General features: G+C 38.3%; 1 protein-coding gene across 2 annotated transcripts in view; it reads right to left on the bottom strand.

Annotated features, from left to right (window-relative positions):
- The window catches only part of LOC139776243 (uncharacterized), a 59,011-nt gene that overhangs the window by 32,584 nt on the left and 4,073 nt on the right, over positions 1-22,354 (bottom strand). Inside the window, exon 1 of one of the 2 annotated variants that reach the window (XM_071712785.1) lies at positions 21,410-22,286. The exons of the other annotated variant lie outside the window; for it this stretch is intronic. Within the exon in view, the coding sequence (XP_071568886.1) occupies positions 21,410-21,556 (147 nt within the window). The 5' untranslated portion in view covers positions 21,557-22,286. Of the gene's footprint in view, positions 1-21,409; positions 22,287-22,354 lie in introns of those variants that run through there. 2 annotated transcript variants of the gene reach the window in all.

Below are 22,354 nucleotides of genomic sequence, written 5' to 3'. Positions count from 1 at the left end.
TATGATTCATTTTATATTATTATATATATATTGAACATAATATTATAATATATTTAATATTAAAATATTAAAATATATTATTTAAAAAATAGCAAAGCTCTTTTCGGTTAGATATAATTCAATTGTTAGACGCGCGAAAAAACCGGTTTGTGAAGATCCCTCTTCTCTTCCTCTTTAGGTCTGCCAACTTCTGCCATAATGACGGTATCCCGCGACTCCCGCGAGATGCGTCTTTATGCGTTTCGATCGCGCGGCCTCGGCGCGTAACGATATCCTACCAAATATGTAACGCAGGCGGCACTCTCCCTGTTTCCACGCATCAGCGACATGACGTAACCCAGTACCAGCCCCGACGAGGAGGAATCTCGCAGCTATACGCCGTGACATAATTCCACGATTACGCGCGCGAGAGGGCGATCCGCCGGGAATTATGCCTCGTTTGTGCGTCGCGCACCACAGTAGTCGGCTCCCGTCAAGAAGCGCAAACCTCTCTCGCGAGAATGCTCTGATTTTGCGAAATAGCTTGCTTACATCTCATTTAAGCATCTCGCATACGCACTTGAGTGAGGGGGTGTGTGTAGGGGCTGAACACTAATAACTAATAACATAACTAAGAACTAATTGTTATCTTTATTCATGACTCCTTCGACGAGAAAATTGATTCTTCTTTTTTATAAAAAAAAACTAACAGTTTTTAAGTTAACAATTTAAGACATGGTTTATTTTGTAATTTACATTAAGATCATACAGAATATAACGATTTTAGAATTTATAATTCTTTCTTATTATTAGAAGAAATTGTTTACAGTAAATTCGAGATTAATTGGTGGTGGTTTAACTTAGACACAGCAGGACACAGTAAAATGGAGGTCGTGTGGAGTAACATTTAAGTTAGGTCAGATTAGTGTCACGTCGTAGATTAGGCTAGTGTCAGAGTGGTCAAGGTTTCCTCCGATATATTCTTCTTCTTCATCAGAAAAAAGAACACTTGTATATAGAAGCGCTTTTTTTCTCTCTTTCGGACATTATCTGTTATCGCGGAGAAACACGCTTCTGATTTGTCGCACTATTTACGGATTGTTTCGCAATTAACTCAGTATATTAATAAATCGGAGTAAATCTAGGGCTTTTGATATATAATCCGTTTAAAATTATACATATATTCGCCGCACAAATATACGCATTCCGCGGAGGAGTACGAAACCATATGGCACATGGTTTCGTTTAAGAAAACCGCCTGGCGTAATCGCCACGCTAAGGACCGGTGCGGCGAGTATAAGTACATTGGAGTGTAAGTACGAGAAGCCTCTTGCGTGTGCTCTCGCGGTTTCACGTATATGTATACGTGCTGGAAAGAGTTGAGCGCGGTCCCGCGTAGCTAGCCGTTTTCGTCGAACAGCGGACGTTTACGCGAGCTGATGGTTCCAAATATTTAGGCTCGCCCGGAGGTTTGTGAACCCGGGGGATTCCAAATTTACACCATTACGATATACGCGCTCTCCTATTACGTCGAAGTTTAATCCCGCAATCCGTGTTGGAAACGTTGACTCGCTTGGCAATCGATTATTCTCGCGAGTTTAACGAGAATTATTCTGGGAATGGCCAAGTAATTGCTCTTTGGGAGACTTTTAGCTCCTCTCTATAAATAACTCGTAAATATAGATAGTAACGCAATAAATTGTAGTTATTGTTACTATCTGTATTTAGAAGTTATTTATAGAGAGGAGCTAAAAATCTCTCAAACTATATTACTTCTCCATTCCTAGAATATATGTACACTGAGAGAAAAATCCAGGTCTAACTGATCGGACAATTCGTTCGAAAATTAACAAACGGACAATCCGACACTTTCAATCGGAATAATTAAAAAGCTGATCAATTATCAATGATATCCGGCTATCATTGATTGAACATTATTCTAATCTTGATCGGCTTTTCATAATTCCGATTGAAAGTATCGGATTATCCATTTGTTAATTTTTGAACGAATTGTCCGATTATTTATTTCTCTGAGTGTATACATATATAAAATATTTATACATGTATATTAAAAATTAATATATTTATATTTAAGAAAGTTAACTTTTTATAAATTGAATACTTTCTAAAACGTCAATGTGGATTAATGACGGCAGGTAAATTCTTACGGCCGCGACCAGGAAGTATACTTGCGACGATAAAGCCGTTTATTCAGGACTACCCAGTACGTGCGTCCCGATGCCATTCTCGATTAGTTGTGGATCGCCAACGCGACGCCCTCGCAATTGTACGTAGCGCCACGATAATGATAATGCACGCTTCGAGCCTTAACTTCGCCGCAAAATGGTCTGTTCGCTAATCGGTTTGAGTTCAGCAGAGAATCAACAGGTGTATTCGAATAGAACGAGAGAGATAGAGAGATAGAGAGAAAGAGAGATAGAGATGAAGAAGAAAGTAGCGATAGGAAGAGAGAATAAAAAATGCATGCTATTAACATTTATTTTTAGATAAAGAGATCTTTTTAAGTAGCGACCAATGACACGTTATTAATTTACTAAAAATATCGGTCAAAAATGCTAAAATACGCTGTAACAAATAAATGAAAAAGTGAAAGAAATTTAGAGATACACAATTTGCACTCGAAATCTTAATATTTTTTTTATCTTGCGCTGCAAGGATCAATATTCGATAAAGATTGCAATATTACAGAGATATATAAGTTAACAACTGCATAAAATACGAATCATTAGGTAATGATTGGATCATTAAATAATTATTTCATCCGCAAGGAGACTAATTTTTATCGCCAAACGGACGTGATAGATTTATTACGTGCGCCAGACTGTCGTGTACGAAAGGGTCCCTCGACGTGTACTCGTGGTGAGATAAGCATGAGGATCGTTATAATTAAAACGAAACGCGAGAGATGAAATCGTGGCGCAACGGGCCCCGACATTAAATTACGGTCACATTTAACCGCGTAATACTTCGGCGAGACGAATCGATATAGCCGTCTCATCTGGTCGCTTTAAAGCAACTCGTCCGTGCCTCGCCTCGGCTCGGCTCGATTCGACCGGTTCATTTGGCGGCGGCGGCGGCGGCGATATCTTCGTGGTATCGACAACGTCGAACTTTCTCGCCGAGTTGCATTGCATTAATCGTGTGCGCGCGAGGTAACGCACGGACATGCTCTCTCGCCAGAATTTTCAATTGCACTTTATTTCGAGGTACCAGCCAGATTTCCGCCGGAGATACGAGATTTACCGTTGGCGCTAATGGAAAAAATAAAACGTGTCTACACGAGAAAATTCCTAAATTTTAATTTTTTATTAATTGTATTACTTGATTTTTTTTCCTGTCGTTCTTACAAGCAAATTTTTATTCCATATTTGCAGAATAATGTCCATTTATATGAATAAATAAAATAAATTATCTCTCATTTCATAATATTATAAACCATCAGAGTTTATAAATTAGAGAATTCGTCATGCGATAAAGCAAAAGATTTAAATAAATCGAGATATAAAAAATTGAAGTGTATCGGTTTTTTAATCACATCTCTCAAATTTTTTTCTTTAATTTTGTCTCTCTATCGTCATTCCTAAAAGATAATGTTCGAACCAATAATATATGTTTATAATTTATTTGAAACGATTTCTTGCGCGAGGAATTTACAAGGTTTTTGCTCGCCTTTTAATCATAAACGCCACAAATGCCATTAATAAATGTCACTCCGCCGATCGTATCGAACGAGGAGGCGGACGATCGTCTCTTCGGACTTGACGGCTCGCGATGCAAGGAATCGGCGAGGCAGCATCTTGCGCGAAAGGCAGGGGGGGCAACGTTCCCTCGAAATCTGCATAACGTGTAGTAATATTAAGCGTCCCCTGGTTTGGTCGGATAACGTCACCGTCCGCAGGAAGATACGCGCATCGCGACGTCTTTCTCACCGTTTTTTCGAACTGCTTCTCCTTCTCGCTCGCCTCCTTCTCTCTTTCTTTGCCCCCTCGTTCTCTCTATCCACTCCGGTCCGGCGCAATTTTTTTTCTCCTCTCATCGATCTCTGCCGCCTTTTTGGTCCCGGGTCCTCCTCTCGTTCTCTCTCTTTCTCTCTCTCTCTCTCTCTCTCTCTCTCTCTCTCTCTCTCTCTCTCTCTCTCTCTCTCTCTCTCTCTCAACGTGTCTCGGGTCGTCGCTTCGAGTAAAGGCTGTCGCGCGCAGAAATATTTAAGAACTTGAGACGACGCCGCTCGAAAATCAATTCGCGAGCCGGAGAGTTATTAGGTCTTCGTGTTACTTTTAGCTGCGGTTCTTTCACATTTCCCGTGTTTAAAACGAAACGAGCATAGACGGAGAAGAGGGCGAAAAACGCAAAAATGGATGAAAAAGAAACATAACTATATAAATAAAAAATTTTCAATATGTTTGTAATTTATGTTAATTCGAGAAAAAAATAGAAATGCAAAGAAAAGAATCTAAATAAAAGGATGATATCACAAATAGCGAAGCAAAAGCAAATGGTACGTTAATATTTTGTGGTCGAGGATAATTATTAAATCCTTTCAAGTCTAGACTCGTCATTCCTATCAGGAAGGCGTCTCGAACGAAGGTATGACTTAACACTCGAAAGAACGAGAGTTAAGTTATTGACTCGAAATGAGACGCGTATGTATCAGTAATATAATAAAACGAAATTTTAACATTGTTGTGCAAAGTTTACAGGACTCATTTTTATCTATCTAAAAATGTTCAAGTTTAGTATAACACGAGGATAAGCCCTGGGTATCGCGTCGGGGATATCACTCTGAGCGATTATTTCAGACGTATTAGATTTCCTCGCTTTAGCGTCGGGCCTTCCCAGAGAATCATCGAGACGTACCTACGGGCTTAGGTCAGCTTTACGGCCATAATCATGCGTCTCATTCGCCGAAGTGCCAGTGCGACCGGCGTAAGTGTTGACCCCCATAAAGGATCCACGTGTCGCCGTGTGCGAACGCATGGGCGTCTGCAATGGGGGCTTAATCGAGGCCCGTTAGACGATCACGAGAATCGCGTGTCTGGTTATCTCACCAGAGTACTGAGAATGATGCCTAAAATATAATTGAAAGATACCGAACGCTAACTGAAGATATGACATCGTAAAAATGATTGTGGACGCGAACAGTCCACAATCTTAAAATTCCACGATCGAACAGTCTACAATTGTAAAATCTTGCCAAAAAAAAATGAGTTTCAGAGTAATTTGTACTTTTGTGGTTCGATTTGTATTTTTCTCGTAAAAGCTCAGAGATCTGTAATTATCAGAGCTATAAAATTTAAATAAAAATTGCATTTGATTGCAATTTTCTTCCTTAAAATATAAAAATAAAGAAATTTTTGGATAATTATATAATTATTACTCCGAATTTTTATCATCTTAATATACTTCACATCATACATCTCAGAAAAAAATATTTGCAACATCATCGCGCGAGAAAAAAAATCTGAGGGCGCCTATGCATTGACCCCCTCGCGGTTAAACGAGATGAACCAGAGATTCTCCGCAGCATCCTTGAAGGATCGATCGAGGATCTCTACGAGATTTTTTATTGAGAATTCGTGGCCAAGCCGCGAGCGCTGATCTCACTATCGATATCGCGCATTATCTCGCGTAATATCCTTAAAGAGGCACACGAATCTGCTTGGAATATTTTGAGGGAACACGTGGGAGAGACTTCATTATGAACACTGTATCGAGAACGGTACAATATCGAGATTCTGTTGTATTAAAAAAATAATATATTTTACGATAATCTCAGGAGAACTTATATATATCTGTACCCCTAAAATTTACTATTTTATTTAAAAATGTTGATTATTTCCGTGATAATTTATCGTATAGTCAAAGAAAATTTGAAACAATCGCTTCCTCTGGATATGTGCAATATGTGACAACTATTTTACAATGTTTAAGAGTAAATATAGGATTTAAAAAATTTGTATTACAATTTTGTCGGAAACGTTAGCTAGATAATCTTACCGTGTTTACACGAATCGTCGGATTTCGATTTACTCAGATGAGAATAAATATCATGTGTCCGTATAGCATCGAAATCTGGACTCGGTAGAGATTATACCGGTTTCAGTTCTCGCTAAGAGGAATTCGTCGAAGGACTTGAACGGACGCCGCCAAGAGGCAGCGTCTCTCGTTCCTTTTTATTTATATATATCGAGCGTCTTTCGTGTTGCGTTTAATTACGTTGTGCAATAAGCGTTGCGTAATATTTATGTTACGGGATTTTTTTTTCCACAAACGGCTCGACGTACAGCGTTGCTCAACTTGGTATCGCACTTGGTGATATCGCAAGGGAACGGTGTGGGACAGTATAAAATATGCCTTGCATATGTAATTTCGCACGATTAACTTGCGGAATAAATTACAATCAAACAGTCAATGGAATCAGTAATGAACAACAATTGTATTGCCAATTTAAAGGAACTACGAAGCTACTTGTTTCATGAAATCGAAAGATCATCATGCTCGTTTTGTAAGAAATTTATAACATCTGCAAAAGGGATTAATTTCATGGAATTATCTCGCAGAGAAAACTGGATAATATTCTCTCTTTACATATTTATCACATATTCATTTTATACGAAATTCGAGCAAAAAATTTAGTTATTTTTTTTACGGCATCCGTTTTTACGTAAAACTTGTTGTCCCTTATATCAAACTACAATATATACGATCTTGATATTGAAAATAACGGCAAAAAATTGTATAATCGGGAATGTATGATGAGTTTGCAGCGCGCAACGCGAGAGATGGGACGCTGTCAATGATTTATGATCGTCGGGGTTAACGAACACTATAGGATGCATGCAGCGTGGCATGAAATTTTTTGTGACTCTTCTCTACCGTGAAGTATTGGTGGTATGAAAGCTCGTAATTTAGCCTCGGTAGGTGGAATGTTGTAAATATATTTAAAAGATTAATTGTATTAAAGTTGCGAATAGAAAATAGATTATAATGAACCGAGGGAAAATATAGGAATTAAAATTAATCATAATTAATCGTATTATTCTCTTTTTGTGATAAAAAATATTGGTATTGTATTAAACATTTTTTACTCTTATAAACAATTCATATTATTAAAACATTTAAAATATTATTTTATTAAATAACTTATTGTATAAAATAGGCAAATTTGTAATTTAAAATTTATATTGAAATTTATACTTATTTTATATTAAATATAATAATAATCGTGTCAATTATATTACATTAACATTATTGTAACTACTCAATAAAAGAATAAACTTTTTTTAGACTTTATTTTTTTATTATTAGATTCTATATAGAGAAGTTTACAAAATGACCTAATATTTTTCTGCATTGGTTGCCACAAATAAAATTGAAGACAAACATTATTTTTAGCGTACAGTATTTGGAACGATTAAGTTAATCGTTTCTATTACGAAGAAAAATGACTAAAGTTATCGAAATCGTTAAATTATCGAGAATCGAGGAAACTCTTTGTCAATATTGAATATTAAATCATAGCGATGTAAGTGCGCGAGGAGTATCGCGATCGATATTTATCATCCCATTTGTTTGTGACATCAGACGTTAAAATAGACCGCGTCGCAGCATCCGCCGATCCGCGGGTGAAGAGCAAGGTTTTCTGCGTTACGCGTTGCGTAAATGGATTGTGCACGCGGCGGCGAGCATCATCCGTTAGCGCGTTTCCATCCAATTTTAATCGCTCGCGTTTCCATCGCGGATCAAATGTCACGTTTAGCGTACTCGCCTAAACTCCCGCGTATTATTAATCGCGACGCGGCGCCTTCGTTAGCTGACCGTCGACCCCGGCTTGATTTCGAAAGTGCAATAATTTATCGAGCCTACGATCGAATTCAGGGCCACCGGATTGTTAGCCGCGCACCAACAAGTAGACGTATAATGTAATTGATCAGTCGATGTCGATTTCTTTTCACTTTGTGCATATTCGACAGATATATCTAAGTACATGTTTACGTATATGTATATGCTGCATCAATGTCAGCAGTATTAGGATTATTGAAGCGTGTTGTTGAACAATTCTTTGCATAGAAATAACTTAGAAAGAGAGATTTTATTAATGTCGGCGTTTCTCAACTTGCAAGATTAAGGATTTGCTTTAAGATTTACTTTAATTCTTATCGATTCAATTTGGCGAATAATGAGAAATTAAAAAAGTAGATTTTAATGATATGTATTAAAATGCGTGATGTAGTTTCTACAAATCTAATAATATCCTTTTATATTTTTATAACAGTTATAATTTTCTATCTTTTTATAACTTATCTCAATGTGTTATAATTGTACTTTCTAATTTTGTAACGATACCGTTCAGATGCTCAAGAAAAATTGCAGCGTCAACAAAGAGAGTAGTGGTATATAAATATAATCCTTTTTTTTTTTCATACGGATGTCATTAAGTTATAAGTTACGCTCTATATTCCGTCCACGATTTCTTCCTAAGACCCGATCTTACAAATTTTTTTGAACGCAGCGAAATGCGGCTTCGCCGCTGGCCGATCTACTTTCCGGCTTAATTTATCGGCGACACGTGAGGGAGAAAAATATCTCGCGTAGTAGTACGCTATGGATATATCGACCGCCCGCGGAAATAGAAACGGATATGCAGCCGCCCTATTTTTGGGGCACGTAATCGATATCCGGGGGTGCGTAGAGGCCGCGAGAGAGGAATTCTCGAATGCCGCTCGCTGAGAAGTTAATCGTTCTCGCGAGCCCGGAGAACGTGACGCGACTCTCGTTTTTCTCTCCGTGGAGGAACGGACCGTCGTAAAGATGAGCAATGTTGTTTTCGGGATCGGTAGGCGCGAGGCGATTTGTTAACCGGCCAGATACAATGCGTGAGATAATTTGACACGAGAAGAAACTTCGTTTGTGAAGACTCAGTTCGGCGAGACGTGTCTCGTTTTCTCCATTCGGTGAATTGAGTTGTTTTACATGATGTATGATACTTTTCACTAAATCAATTTGACGTATTAATCCTTTACTTGTTAAGATTCAGCCATAGGTAATTCTACAGAAAAAATTCGTTCAGTTTTCCGCACAAATTAATATTATTCTAATTTTCCTTTACACAATTATTATTTGTATTAATTATAACACAGAACAAATTAAAATTTTAATGAAATACAAATAATTTTTCTTTGATGCATAAATTAAATCGTACGTTGTAATTGGAATTGTACAATAATAAAAACTCTTCTATAAGATAGTATATTGTTGTAGTCTTTTGCTATAATTAATTATAAGATATAGGACTATATCATACGTTATAAGTCCATATAATTATGGACATGTCGATACCTATCGTCTTTACGATAAAATCAAGTCCAAATTGAATTTAAGATCGAGGAATCTGGGGCAGTCTGTATTCGAAAGCTATCGGCTTTCCAGACATGAACGGTCCTATTTTAAAGAGTTCCAGGTCACCCACCCCCCTCACGAAAGTGTTAAAGCTTTCCCCAAGCAGCGCACATGATTCCTACAAAAATAGATTCCCCGTTCGTGTATAAACCGATTACTCCCGAGGGAAACCATTCCTCTTCCGAGAAGAAGAAGAACAAGAAGAAGAAGCGTATGACGTATTCACGGCCCCGATAGAAAAATACCGGATCGGCCCCTTCTTCGGATTTCTCGGCGCTGCGGGCAGATTCAAAAGAGAAGTGTTACAGATCATGCCTAACCCTTTGAACTCTCGCAACTTCTTCGGTGATAGCGTGTATATCGAGGTTACTCGTTTCGTAAGAGATATTGCGTCCACCCCTGGATGTCCCACATAGATCGCCTGTGACGGATAAGATACGTCCGACCGAATATCAGCGAGCAATTTCGGCTTAAAGTTTACTCATACCGCATATAAAATTTCTCGTTTAATTCTACGCCTAGTTAATTAAAAAGTAAAGTCAAAATTACAAAATGGAACTTGATGGACTTGATACTGAGGACAACTGTCAAAGTGCGGAACGTTGTTGCAATTATTAATATCATTATGTTGGCTAATTCATATTTTCATAACTTTAATAATATGTATCGATAAACACTGTTAAATATTAATGGACGAAATTTAAACCAATAGTTTGAGTTGGATAACATTTTGTTATTTTCAACTACCATCCCAGTAAGCAAGAAACGTCAAGAAACATTTCAACTACATTGCATTAATGTTAAAACGTTGCTGTAATGTAGTTAAAATGTTTCTTGATGTTTCTTGCTTACTGGGATGTATGTTTGAAATTGAGGTAACAATGTATTTGATCACAAAATAATATTATTTCAACTCCATTGGTTTAGTTAAATTAACGATATATTGAGCACAGGAGCAGTGGCGACCTACAGAAACGGTTAAAAATCACTCAAATGGAGTATAATTCGATATTACGAATTTAACTCATAAATAAATATACATATATATATATAGTATCTGTGCGATAGAGATTTGTCGCTATATATTTAATCACATACTGCAGTATTCGGTATTAAAAATTAATAAAAGACTTGATTATGTACAGATATTACAGATCGTCCATTAATACGGCTTTGCCAAACGAGATCCGGGCGGTGCGACCACCGAGTGACATCACGCTCCAAAGTTATTTATTACAAACGTGAATGAAACAGTTCAGCGTGACAATCGTCGATAAGAGGCCAGCCCGGGAGCTCGAGGGTGAAGGAGGATAGGCCGTTTATGGTTGTTCCGATAACCCGCTGTAACTCCAATCGCACGTGCGCGCTGGCGCGCTCTTCTCATCTCTCGATTCCCGCATCGCGCACTCGTCGAGTCGGGTCCCGCGAGTTCTCGTTCTGCGTTCGCCACGAATTCTCGGTATGCGTGCACGAGGGAAAGAGAGAGAGGGGGGAAAAAAAGATCGGAGACCCACGAATTTAATAAACCGCGCGCGCGGAGTTTATCGCCGCCGGCTGACGACCGGGGCTATTCTGTGCTTAAATTTCTTACGGAATGCAACAGCGGCGAATTTAGCGGTATTCACGAGGGGGTATTTATGCTACTTTGGATGACGAAGGGTAGTAATTACGCATTCCCCTCAAAGTAAATTAAAATTTCATGAAGCTAAGATTATGGAAATTAAGTTGAGAAACGATTAAGCCTCAAAGTTTCTTGTTCTACCTCAATTGAATAAAATATGGGAATTGCTAGTAAGATTTGTAACAATTGATAGCAACGCTTCGAAGCGATAAAGACGCAGGATCACCAAACGCATTTTATTCATGAGCTAAATACGTGTTTGTTCGAGAGTTTGATTTACGTGATTGCCCCCTGGATAACATTCGACACGATTATAGCATTATCGGGATTTCCCATTTCGCGGAAGACAAGGAAGAATCGGTCGCGCGGTATCGATAGTATAGTGATATAATAATTTCGCGACTTTTACGAGCGAGAGATGATATGCGAACGAGTCGCGAGCATCGGAGTTATTACAAGTGCTCTCGCTCCGCGCGCATCAGCATCCGCCGCGAAACGGCTTCGAAGAATTACATTATCGCCGCGTTTATCGCGCGCAATGAAGCATTTATTCGCGGCGCAAGTAAATGTTTGCAGCCAGCGAAAGTAATATCAGCGAGAGAGTTAACGCGCGTTAATTATTATCGGGCCTCGCGATTACGCGGGAGAGTTAAGATTACGCCGCGAATTAAGCTGCTCATGAGTTTCTTATGACAGCAACAAGTCAATAAAGTTTGCAATTGCAAAAAGAAAGAAAAGAAAATCGCACGATAATGCGATCGATGATATATGCAAAAATTTATAACGTGTGGAGTTTTAGTCTCGGATAATCGCATGCTTATATTTTTACAAGCGTTTTATGTTTTCTTATTTCGCTACCTCGGGGTGGGTGATAAATAAGCTAGAATTTAAGCTGACGTAACGCCGGGAAATGTAACGACGGAATCTCGTAAGCAAGCTGGTAGACGGCACCGCGGCTGCGAAGCAGCTAGCACGCTCCAAATCGTAACACGTATATAATTAATTGAAGGATCATTCATCGAATTGACCGGAGCCTTTCATTCATGCCTCCAGTGGGTAATCTTAGACCTATCATTCACGGGATATCGCCCACGCCGCCGAATGAAATACGTCTACCAGCTGTAGATCCATGATGCGCGCTACAACAGAAAATCCCAAGCCAGGCTCCCATCGAAATTCTCGAGAGATTCTGTACGAAAAGTAATAGGTTTTCAACAAGCAATATTTTTCACTTTCAAGAATCGATTTAAAGAAAATTCGTGTTTACTGAGCTTGTATTTCTGATAAATGATTAATATTGAATATCGAGCAATTTAATATAAAATAATAAAATATTAAATTTTTAGATATTTATATTATATGAGAGTTGCTAATAAAGATCAAATATTAATATAAAAATATTTTCTTATTTTAATAAGGATGTATTCATAACTAGATATTAATTCTCACTGTAAAATCCTAAATATTCGAGTTATAAAACAGACGGAACCGGAACCTAAGAATTACTTGGCAATCTCTGATGTCACTGATGCCTGATTTTTCGAAAATATCATCAGATCTAAGCCGATATATTAACGAATGCGATGTTACTTCGACATTTATCGACATCGCCTACGTGTACATCTGTTTATATTACTATTACTCATAATGGAGACCAATGTCGCGCAACGCGCGATGCAAATTAGTGTTTGCAGTCGCCTTGGGAACATTATTCCACGCCTGCGGTTTGTTATATGTATAGACAGCCGTCTACTCGTACATATGACATCATACTCCAAAGCCATTTAACACGAACATGTCAGTGGCCACTATTGACCGCCTTTCCTGCTTTCATCTAGTAACGCGTGCCGCATGGAATGTGTCATGCGTGAGAGAATCACAGATGAAGAGACAGATACAATTTACGTGTTCAATTACGTACTATAATTGGCGCGGTTTATGTATAATTTAAATATTCGATCGTTAAAATAATGCATCAGAAACGTTGGAATAAGTTTTCTCGCAATAAAAAAAGGCTTAGAAGAAGCGTAAACGTAAAAGCATTATATTTCATAATTCTCTCTAAAGAATATACGTAGTATCTAATAAATTTTTAGATCCAAATTACGATAAAAAAAATCAGCGCGTTGTGTAATTAATTTTCTGTAAGGATTACCTTTGAAGTGTTGGATGAATCATTTTTTAATCTCTGCAGGGCTTCTATTAGCCGCGAATGAAAATGAATAGGAACGCATTTGAATAAATGCGATCACTTTCAATAACGGTTGATCATACGCGCGCCGTAACAAGTGACAGCACCGCGCGTGATGTCATTTGACAATCATCGCGCCTACATTGTCGCTAAGCTGACGGGACGATAATAGCTACGTCCAGCCCGTCGAAGCTAATTTGTATTTTATCATGAGGTAATCCCTACGTCGTTATTTTCGGTTGCAATCATAAGCGACTCCGCTCCGTTCGCGTGTAACTCTAAAAATACCCGGGACTTTCGAGGCGATTCGAATTTCGACAAAAATAGTCTTACAAGCAAATTTTATGTTCCCGGCAAAGTCGTAAAACAACGGGTAATACACGCTATCCTCAACTCTTTGCGTTCCAAACTATAGTTTCGACGAATAAGTTTCATATATATTTGTATGCAGTATGCATCGTGTCTTTGCTACTTTCAAATCAAAATAACTTAGATATTTATTATTTATAATATTCTTAATAATTCAAATATTTTCTCATTTTAAGACTATTTCGTGTAAAAATCAATTTCTGCAATTAGGAAAATTTTATAAAAATCTGAAAAATAAGATGCTAAAAGCTACACTGTTGGAAAATTTGTGTTAAATATAACATAAATCACATGTCCCAAACGGTCCACTCAAATTTTTGTGTTAATTTAAATAATATGGATGTGTTAAATGGTTTAACACCGATACTATGTTAAAATATTTCAACAGAAAGGAAGTGTAATTCTGATCGTAATTTGAGGTTAATTATGTGTACAATTAACATAACTTTTATGTTAAAGTTAAGATTGTAACATAAAATCAACACTCTTCTTATTCTATAAATTTTTATTCTCACTTCTGTTATAGAGTAAAATCAACACTCTTTTTCTGTAAATTTTAACACATTTAATAAATACGTTCAAATTGTGTTACTTTAACATATTTTTTATATTATTTTAATAATTTTACATTTTAAATTTGTAAAGTTCAATTAACATAGCAGGCATATGTTAAATCTACACACGTATGTGTTAATTATTTTACACAAAAATTTTAACAAGGACCTTTTTTAACAAAACTACAAAAATTTTCCAACAGTGTATAATTATCTCGACCACGTCAACTATAACATTTTAAAGGAAGAGTGGAAGATAAATGGATAAATGAGCACGCATAAATAAGAATTAAGATTGAGAAACAGAAGTTTGGCGCTGTTAATTCTAAAAGTTATATGATTATCTCTAATAGTCATGGTCATTAGTCTAACAGTCAGCTGATGTAACGTTAAATATTATTGGATTTGCGCGGCATTAGCGACGTGGGCGTTACGATGATCTCAGTTTTCAACTCTTAAAGACAAACGTGTCATTGATAATTGTGAGCCGTTTATCTGCTTTCTATTTCGCTCTTATCGATGAGTCTATTTCTTTAAATAAATTATACGTGATTGCGCGGTACTGCTATAAGTTTATGAATATAATTATTAATAGAGAATAAGTTTCCGCATTTGAAGTTTTTTTTTATAGACTATAAAGTAATTATAATATTTATATATAAATTTTTAATATGCAGTTCTAGCAAATTTATATAGAATTTTGAATAAATAATATTCAATATCGAACTGAATAAAATTATAAATATATATTGTATCTAATAAAATTACTTTTTTTTTAATTTACTCATTTTCGATGGTAATGCCATTGTCCTTGATTTTTATGAAAAATACATGCATTAACTGGATTAATTTATATAACTTATCATTGTGTTTATCTGAAACTTCATTCGAGTCGCGCCATCGTAAAGTGGCAGGATAGTCAATAAGGGTCAATTACGGGCTCGCAATAAATTAAAGCGTGACGTCACTTGTTCGAAGTTTATGTTATTGCATTAATATAGTTTGCAATAACGCATTTCAAATAAACAGCTTAAAAGCTTCGGGGCAGTTTGCGTTATGTTATCTTAATTACATTTTCGCGCTTATATGGAAATGAAAAAGATGTGAAAGTAATTAACCTGTTTATAAATTATTAAATTATTAATCATTATTAATATAATGATAGGCGATCCAAATGTTTTTAGGCTATTTTGCGACTGAATGATATTATATTATAATGAGATGTAGATGACATATTGGAGAATATGTCATTGACCCGCTAATGGCTTTTCCTTTCGTCGTGATGACGCATTCCATATTATATCATCTTAACAAGCCACGACTAATGCATCGAGATTTGAAGCTCGCCTTCAAACACGAAAATATATAGCTGCTGTCAAGTGTATCCTTTAAATTGCCGCCTTGTCATTTGCGCTATCAGATGCCATCATAAAGCGGAAGGTTAATAACAACGTGCGAACGACGTGTTTGGGTTCAATTGCGCGAAAACGTGATGTCATCCGCGGGAATGTTGAAAATACACCGTTATCCAATAAAGCGAGTTAAGAGTTGAATTTATAAATACGACAAGTTACGATAGCAATTTTTCAACTTCGATGTTAGTTGCACGCGTAAACATTTTGTCAAAAAATTTTTTTCACATATCTGTAATAAATTTTATTTCAGATTATCCTCGTGCGGTAAAATTATTTTCGTGTTAAAAGAACAGGAAAAAGAAGCTGTAATTCCCTGTCTGTGGTTGTCCTAAAATAGAATTGTACGTATTGTTTAATTTCCGCGGTGTGTGTGTGAGTGCGTAGGTGAAACTGTTTTACATATACCGCGGCGTAATCCTTTAATGCGGGTACATTTTGGGAAACCACGCACAGCGATACATTATGATTATATTTCGAAATATTGAATCGATGCGGTGGGTGTAAGTTTATGGCGCAGACAAAGCGCGTTCTGTTCATCTCGAGTTTTTCCCTAACTATCCGTTAACGCATATCAAATATTGCAAAAGAAACACATCCATAAGTATCGACGTATTACAACTTCGGTCTCTCGGTCTCTCCTAAATTTTGATAATAGGGTTAAACGATACAATAGATATTGAATGCGTGTGTCTAAATGTTACGGGGGGGCATAAATCATTTCGTTATAAAATCGTTCTCTTCTGGTTCCTGACCCCGACTTATAAGAGACTACTTAGAAGTGGACGCACACGCGACAAGACAGATGTTAGATCGTCTAACGCTCCATCATGTTTCGTCTGCAAAACGAATACTTGATCCGGACTACGCGTCATCCCACAGCGCTTGTCTCTCTTTTAGAAGAATAACAGGAAAGCTTTATCGTTATCGCGGCAACGGCACGAAGACACTCTTCCTACAATTCATCGTCAACCTAAATATTGCGATTTCGCTTCTGTGAATTATTTCGTAATATTGCCACTCGCAATAAATGTCTTTATATTATTGCGTTAGACACTTCTGTACAAGGCTACGCAAGTTGTATTTTATTTCACTCCATTAGTGTTATATAGATAAAAATAACTATGAGGGTTCTCTGTTCAATTTGCCATGTATAAATAATTTTGCAATCCGTTTTTCTGACACAAATTTAATATTTCCTTATTTCATGTTTGCTCTAACTTTTCTGCATTTTTTGACGTATTAACATGTAATTCTATATCTCCGTAAATTGTACAATAAAGTTTAATAATTTCGTGAACGAGACAAAAACTTAAACAAAGCGTAGCAATGTACATATTGAGCTTTACTGAATAATTTAGTAATAAAAACCTACGCAAGCGAATCTCCGAACCGCGTTCGGCTTAAAGATAAATGGTTATTATAGCTGTTCAGGCGTGTTAGAGAATAAGATAATATCTACATTGATATTTCTGTAGAATTTATTCAAATTTTAGAAATTCGAAGAAGAAGATAATTTCGGGTAATGGGGCGGGGGGGGGGGGGAAGAAGTCCTCGTAGGTGTAGACAAAATTGCATAGCGCATTATTTATAAAAGATATTTGTATGAGATAAATGGTGGAAGAAGCTATTAATATAAAGAAGATATAATCTTCATCACAGGAATGTATAACAGCTGTGTCTATATTTTATCTGTTTGTATATGGTTCAATTATGTTATTAAAATTATTGATATTATATATATACAGGATATACAATATTTCAGTAAAGATCCTTCCAAGGTCTTGAAATTGTCTCATTCGAGTGACTGGAAGTTTTAGGATTTTAATTTATTTTAATTGTGGATTTAGCAGATTCTTGTTGATATACTATTTATTGTACGTTTCTTAGTTCGTGCAAAATTTCATTGTGGCGGTACTAGTTGGAATGTCGGGTGTGTGAGGGGACGATTCAGTTCACCACGCAGCGGATTCTCACGATTCTGAATGACTTCGGTACAATGACGGGTGACCAGTCCGAGGAGATAAAGAGACATATAAAAACGCCGATCCACCGACTACCGAGCAATACCGTTTCGTCTTCTCCCCCCATTGTGCCGAAAATCTTCTTTCACGTTTTCCGCAACAAATACGTCCTCTGTCCGGGCGTCGAAATCGCTCACCGGGCGTTCTGTCTACCGGGTGACTTCAACGACATCGGCAAATATAACTCGTTTGCGTGTAAATTATATAAATTATCGTTGAGTATATTATTACATTGGTCACAATCTAATATAAAAATGTATTAATATAAGCGGAAAAATATTATTTGCACAAGAATAATAAATATAATCTCTGTGAGAAATATTATCTAAATTATCACATAAATAAATACATTGTCATAATTAATAGTGTGTCTCGTATCATTCGTATTATTAATAATTTAAAATGTTATCTCTCTTTCCTAATATTTTCCATAATCGACCAAGAAGTTGTATACATTCTCGGTCAATTATGTGAAACAAATTGATCACGAATCTAATGATTTTCTCGATAAATACGTTCGAAAGACGCGCCTCACGATTTAGCCAGAAAGATATTAACGTTTCGCGATATTACGGAAAGTGAAGCAGGAATGGAGGAGCGTACACGCATGGTAGGTATACGCATGGTAGATTACGCATCGTCATCGATTAACTGAAATGCCGTAACGTAACGTCTATTTTGCAACGAGATTGTGTCGAATAGCTGTAGTTTCAGGCTCTCGGATTACACGGCGCCCAGAGTCATGCTGATGGGCGCTTTTCCACGTGGGTCTCTTCCATTACTATCGGTTTCACGCCCGATGTAATCATCCGTTACACATCGCTCGGTCTTCTCTCTGATCGCTACATGAACCGGTTTATACACCACGAAATTTTGTACTAGCTAATTGCACGTTGTGCTCTTGGCGGAATCACGTTGCATTCGTCATCTACCTCCCGTGGAGTTCTATTGAACTGATTTGTTCTGATTGCGAGAATGTTGGACTAATTCTTCAGTAATTTCTTCCCAAGTGTTTCTTTCATGTAGATATATATAATGTTTTAAGCAAGATTATATTATTATTTTATTTTATTGTAAATGTAATGTTCAAAAGTATTCCTATCAACTGATTCGTTTTCTATATCATTAAATATGTTATTAAACAAGAAAAGCGTATTTTTTTGAAATAACTTTTTTAAAACGCGTAATATGTTAAAAAATTGCAAACAGCGGTATAATGTAAGATTGATATATAAAACTATATGATTTTTTCATCGTGTTAAATCTTTTCAGGATATCCTATACGATCAACAGTTACGACCAATGTCTCAAGTCACCGTAGATAATTGAGTGTAATATAATATTCTGTAAAAATTCTGTAAAAAGAAATTCGAATCTGGAATATTTTTCGCTCCAATAAGCACGAACAATATATGCCAAGTCCGTAACGGTCAAAGTCCGTGCGATCAAAGATAAAAATCCTGTCATCGGTGCTTTGTTAGGATTATGAAAGAACTAATGATCTCTAAATCTTTTCTCATTTCTATTATTCTAATTTGTCTTTTTCCGTACCTATAATGTTAATACTGCGATAGAATATCAAGAATAGATTAATTAGAAATGTTATCTCTCGCAGCCTGTTTTAGTACAAGTAAATATGACCGTCTGAGTTTAATTTGTTCAATATTGAAAATAGTGTTTTTATTGTCAACATAAATTATGAATCAAGCAATTGCACGTGAAGAGAGAATATAATAATAAATCAGTGTCTTGTACACACTAAAGATCTGTAATTAAATAATTAAATCATCGTATATCATTTTCTCATCTATTAAAAATAATACAAGCAAAGTGTTCATTCATTAATCTAATTGAAGATCGGTAATATGACTCGAGAACACGAATTTCAAATTGACAACTGCAATTGCGGATGAATGTGTAATTAGTCAGGGCGATTGATGATCGGGATCGAGATAATATAGTTTTGGCGTTGAATAGACGTGCAATGTGCCGCACACGTATATACGAGATTAATTTCATCCCGAGACGAGTATTTATGCCACGGAACAACCGGCAGGTCAGCGATTGGCGTTTAAAGCCACTCGTCTGGTGTTCCCACGCATTGTCCGGCTGGCACGAGAGGTTGGAATTAGGCTCCGTAGAGCCTACCTAAGAGCGATAGAGGTTGCCCCAGATGTGGAGCGATATTAGGCTATTCCTCCGGAATGTCGTCGCCATCCGCTACGTTAGCAAAACACACCCACATTCGTTAGCATTGGAACGGCCGAGAGTTGATGACTGCATAGAACAATAGTGTCCTATTTCGTGAATGAAATAGAAGCGAGAGAGGACGAACTAATCTGCAGTCAATGGAAAACTTGGAAATCAATTGACAATCCGCATCGTAAATATCGAAATATAAAACAAGACGGTTAATTAACACACATTTTTCAATCACCAAATTATTTCTAGTTTTTTTTCTAAAATTGAGCCTTAGAAAGAGAATTTTACAGTTTAATAAATATAAAACTATATTCTTTGTGTATTAATTGAAATAAATAAGTTTCCAAAATATTATATTAATGAATATGTTTAAATTTAAAAAGATTTTTTAAAACAATTTTTAATACTGTTCTAGGAGACTGAAAAAAAATTACCTTCTTTGTAGAAAAATTAAACATTCTGCTGTCCGAATGTTAAATCGTATAATTACTCGTCTACGCGGGAAAGAGGAAGGGGGTTAATCTGGGTCAAAAGTAGACGAAGTGCGGTTGTAATTTTCGCGTTACACGTGTTTTACGATTCACCACAAATAGACGGTCGATGAAATAGCGTATAAGTTTGCTCCATAGGAGAGTGACTTCCACATAAATTTATCATCCTCGGAGCGCGTGCTTTTGGTAGCGACAACTGATTTTTCGCGCTTATGAATCATCGCGCCAGATGGTAGGAAGTAGAATGAGGGAACATAAATTGATAAAGGCCACTCAAACTATCTAATAATACTTTAAGAGTAATGAATGGGATGTCGAGAAAAATATCGAGATGCCAAGAAAGGAACTAATATCAAGAAATTAAAAATAAAATATTCTTTAGCTTGTTATTTAAATTTATTTCCGAGATTGTTGACTTTGATGTCAGAATCCCGAAATCCAAAATGGCGGTTCCAAACATGGCCGACGAAAATGCAGGAAGCAGTTGGAGGCGGGTAGCGATTTTGTTTCGGAGATTAATAATAGCGAAAAAGACAATTGGTTTTAGGGAGATATGGCTATCAAATCGTTATTTCTAAAGAAATTTTCTTTCGATAAGAATATTATTCGATTTCCGTTGAAGCTGTATCGTGATCGCGCGTATCACGACGGACAGCTGATATCCACAAGAGATGATTATCGCGAATGTATTACGTAATCACAACCCACATCCCCGGCTTCGTCTCGATTATGACTACGGCCGCAATACTGACGGCACTGAAGACAACGGTAATTCGATCGACGCGTAAAAATGTGCCTCGTTGAGATTCGTCCCGACGTGATCTTTAGTGCGTGCTCAACTTCCGGTTCTCCAATTCGCATGGACTTCGAACTTTGACGTTTCCGTCTCGATCCCACCATCGAGCTCACCGCGCGCGCCGTCCACCTGACTCGATCGTCATCAGCGATCTGCCGTGCCCTCTTAACATTCGCGATGATCGGCGCGACGTATCATGCATTCCCCGTGTCAGACCATCGCTTGATCGTAACTCCTATATCAACCCCGCGAGGACAAAAGCGCGAGCGTCTCGCCGAAAGGGTTCCACGTTCGCGCGGGCACGAATTCGCGGTGGTGCGCGATACATTCCAAGGACGTTTCGCACTCACCACAGCCTCGGCGATCGGTATCCACGTGGCGGCGTGCACCAGTAGGGCAAGGACGCAGGTGATTCGCAGGACGAGCGGGACCGGCCGCGAGATGCCGCGGCTCGCGTCGCCGATGATTCCTGACGTCGCCGCGGCCCTGGGCCGCATCGTGCCGGCCTGGGGTCCTCCTCCACCACCACCTCCTCCTCCTCTTCTTTACCTTTCGACCAAACCTGGGATCCTGGCGGTCCTGGCGGACGGTCCCAAGGGTGCCTTCACCTCCGGTCCTTCCTTCGTTCGCTACTCGCGGTGCCCCAAGAGCGCGGTGGCCCAGAGTTCTCGTCTGCCTCGACAGCGACGACGTGCGGCTCGGCAGTATCGGCGCTGCAGAAACCGCGCGCCGCTAAAGCTCGTCGTCGGCCAGCCTGTCGACGCACCGCGTGTCGAAGGGCCAGACAGACGGCCCGGTTAGCACGTCCTCCTGATCGCTACACACAGACGGGCGGACACAAGGCAGACCCGAAGGCGGCGGAGGAGGTGCTCGCTCTCTCTCTTCTCTTCCTCTTTTCTCCTCGTCTCTGTCCCTCCCACCCTCTCCCTCTATCTCTCTCTTTTTCTCCTTCCGTCGCTGTCTTTACTTGCTCCGGGGTCTCTCTCTTTCTCTCTCTCTCTCTCTCTCTCTCTCTCTCTCTCTTTTCCTCTCGCTCTCTCGCGCGCGCTGTATCCTTGCGCGCTCTCGTCGGCGTGCTCTCGCGGCACGCTCACGGCGGTGGCGCGGCCTCCCTGACACACACGGGCCCCGCTCGGCTCCCCGCACGGCACGGCTAAGTTCCGTAAGCTCGGGCTGGCTCGGGCTGGCAGCTCGGAACCGGCACGACCGATACCGGTAGGGTCCCTCGCGGCCGCGCAACAGTCCTCGTGCGACGCGCGACCGCGCGAGCGAACGCTCGGCTCGGAGCCGGCCAG

Source organism: Temnothorax nylanderi, unplaced genomic scaffold (genome assembly GCF_030848795.1).
Source record: "Temnothorax nylanderi isolate EJ_2023f unplaced genomic scaffold, tnyl_v1.0 TNYL_tig0115_pilon, whole genome shotgun sequence".
In the NCBI taxonomy this organism is placed as follows: domain Eukaryota; kingdom Metazoa; phylum Arthropoda; class Insecta; order Hymenoptera; family Formicidae; genus Temnothorax; species Temnothorax nylanderi.
This window is presented reverse-complemented; position numbering and strand designations above follow the sequence as displayed.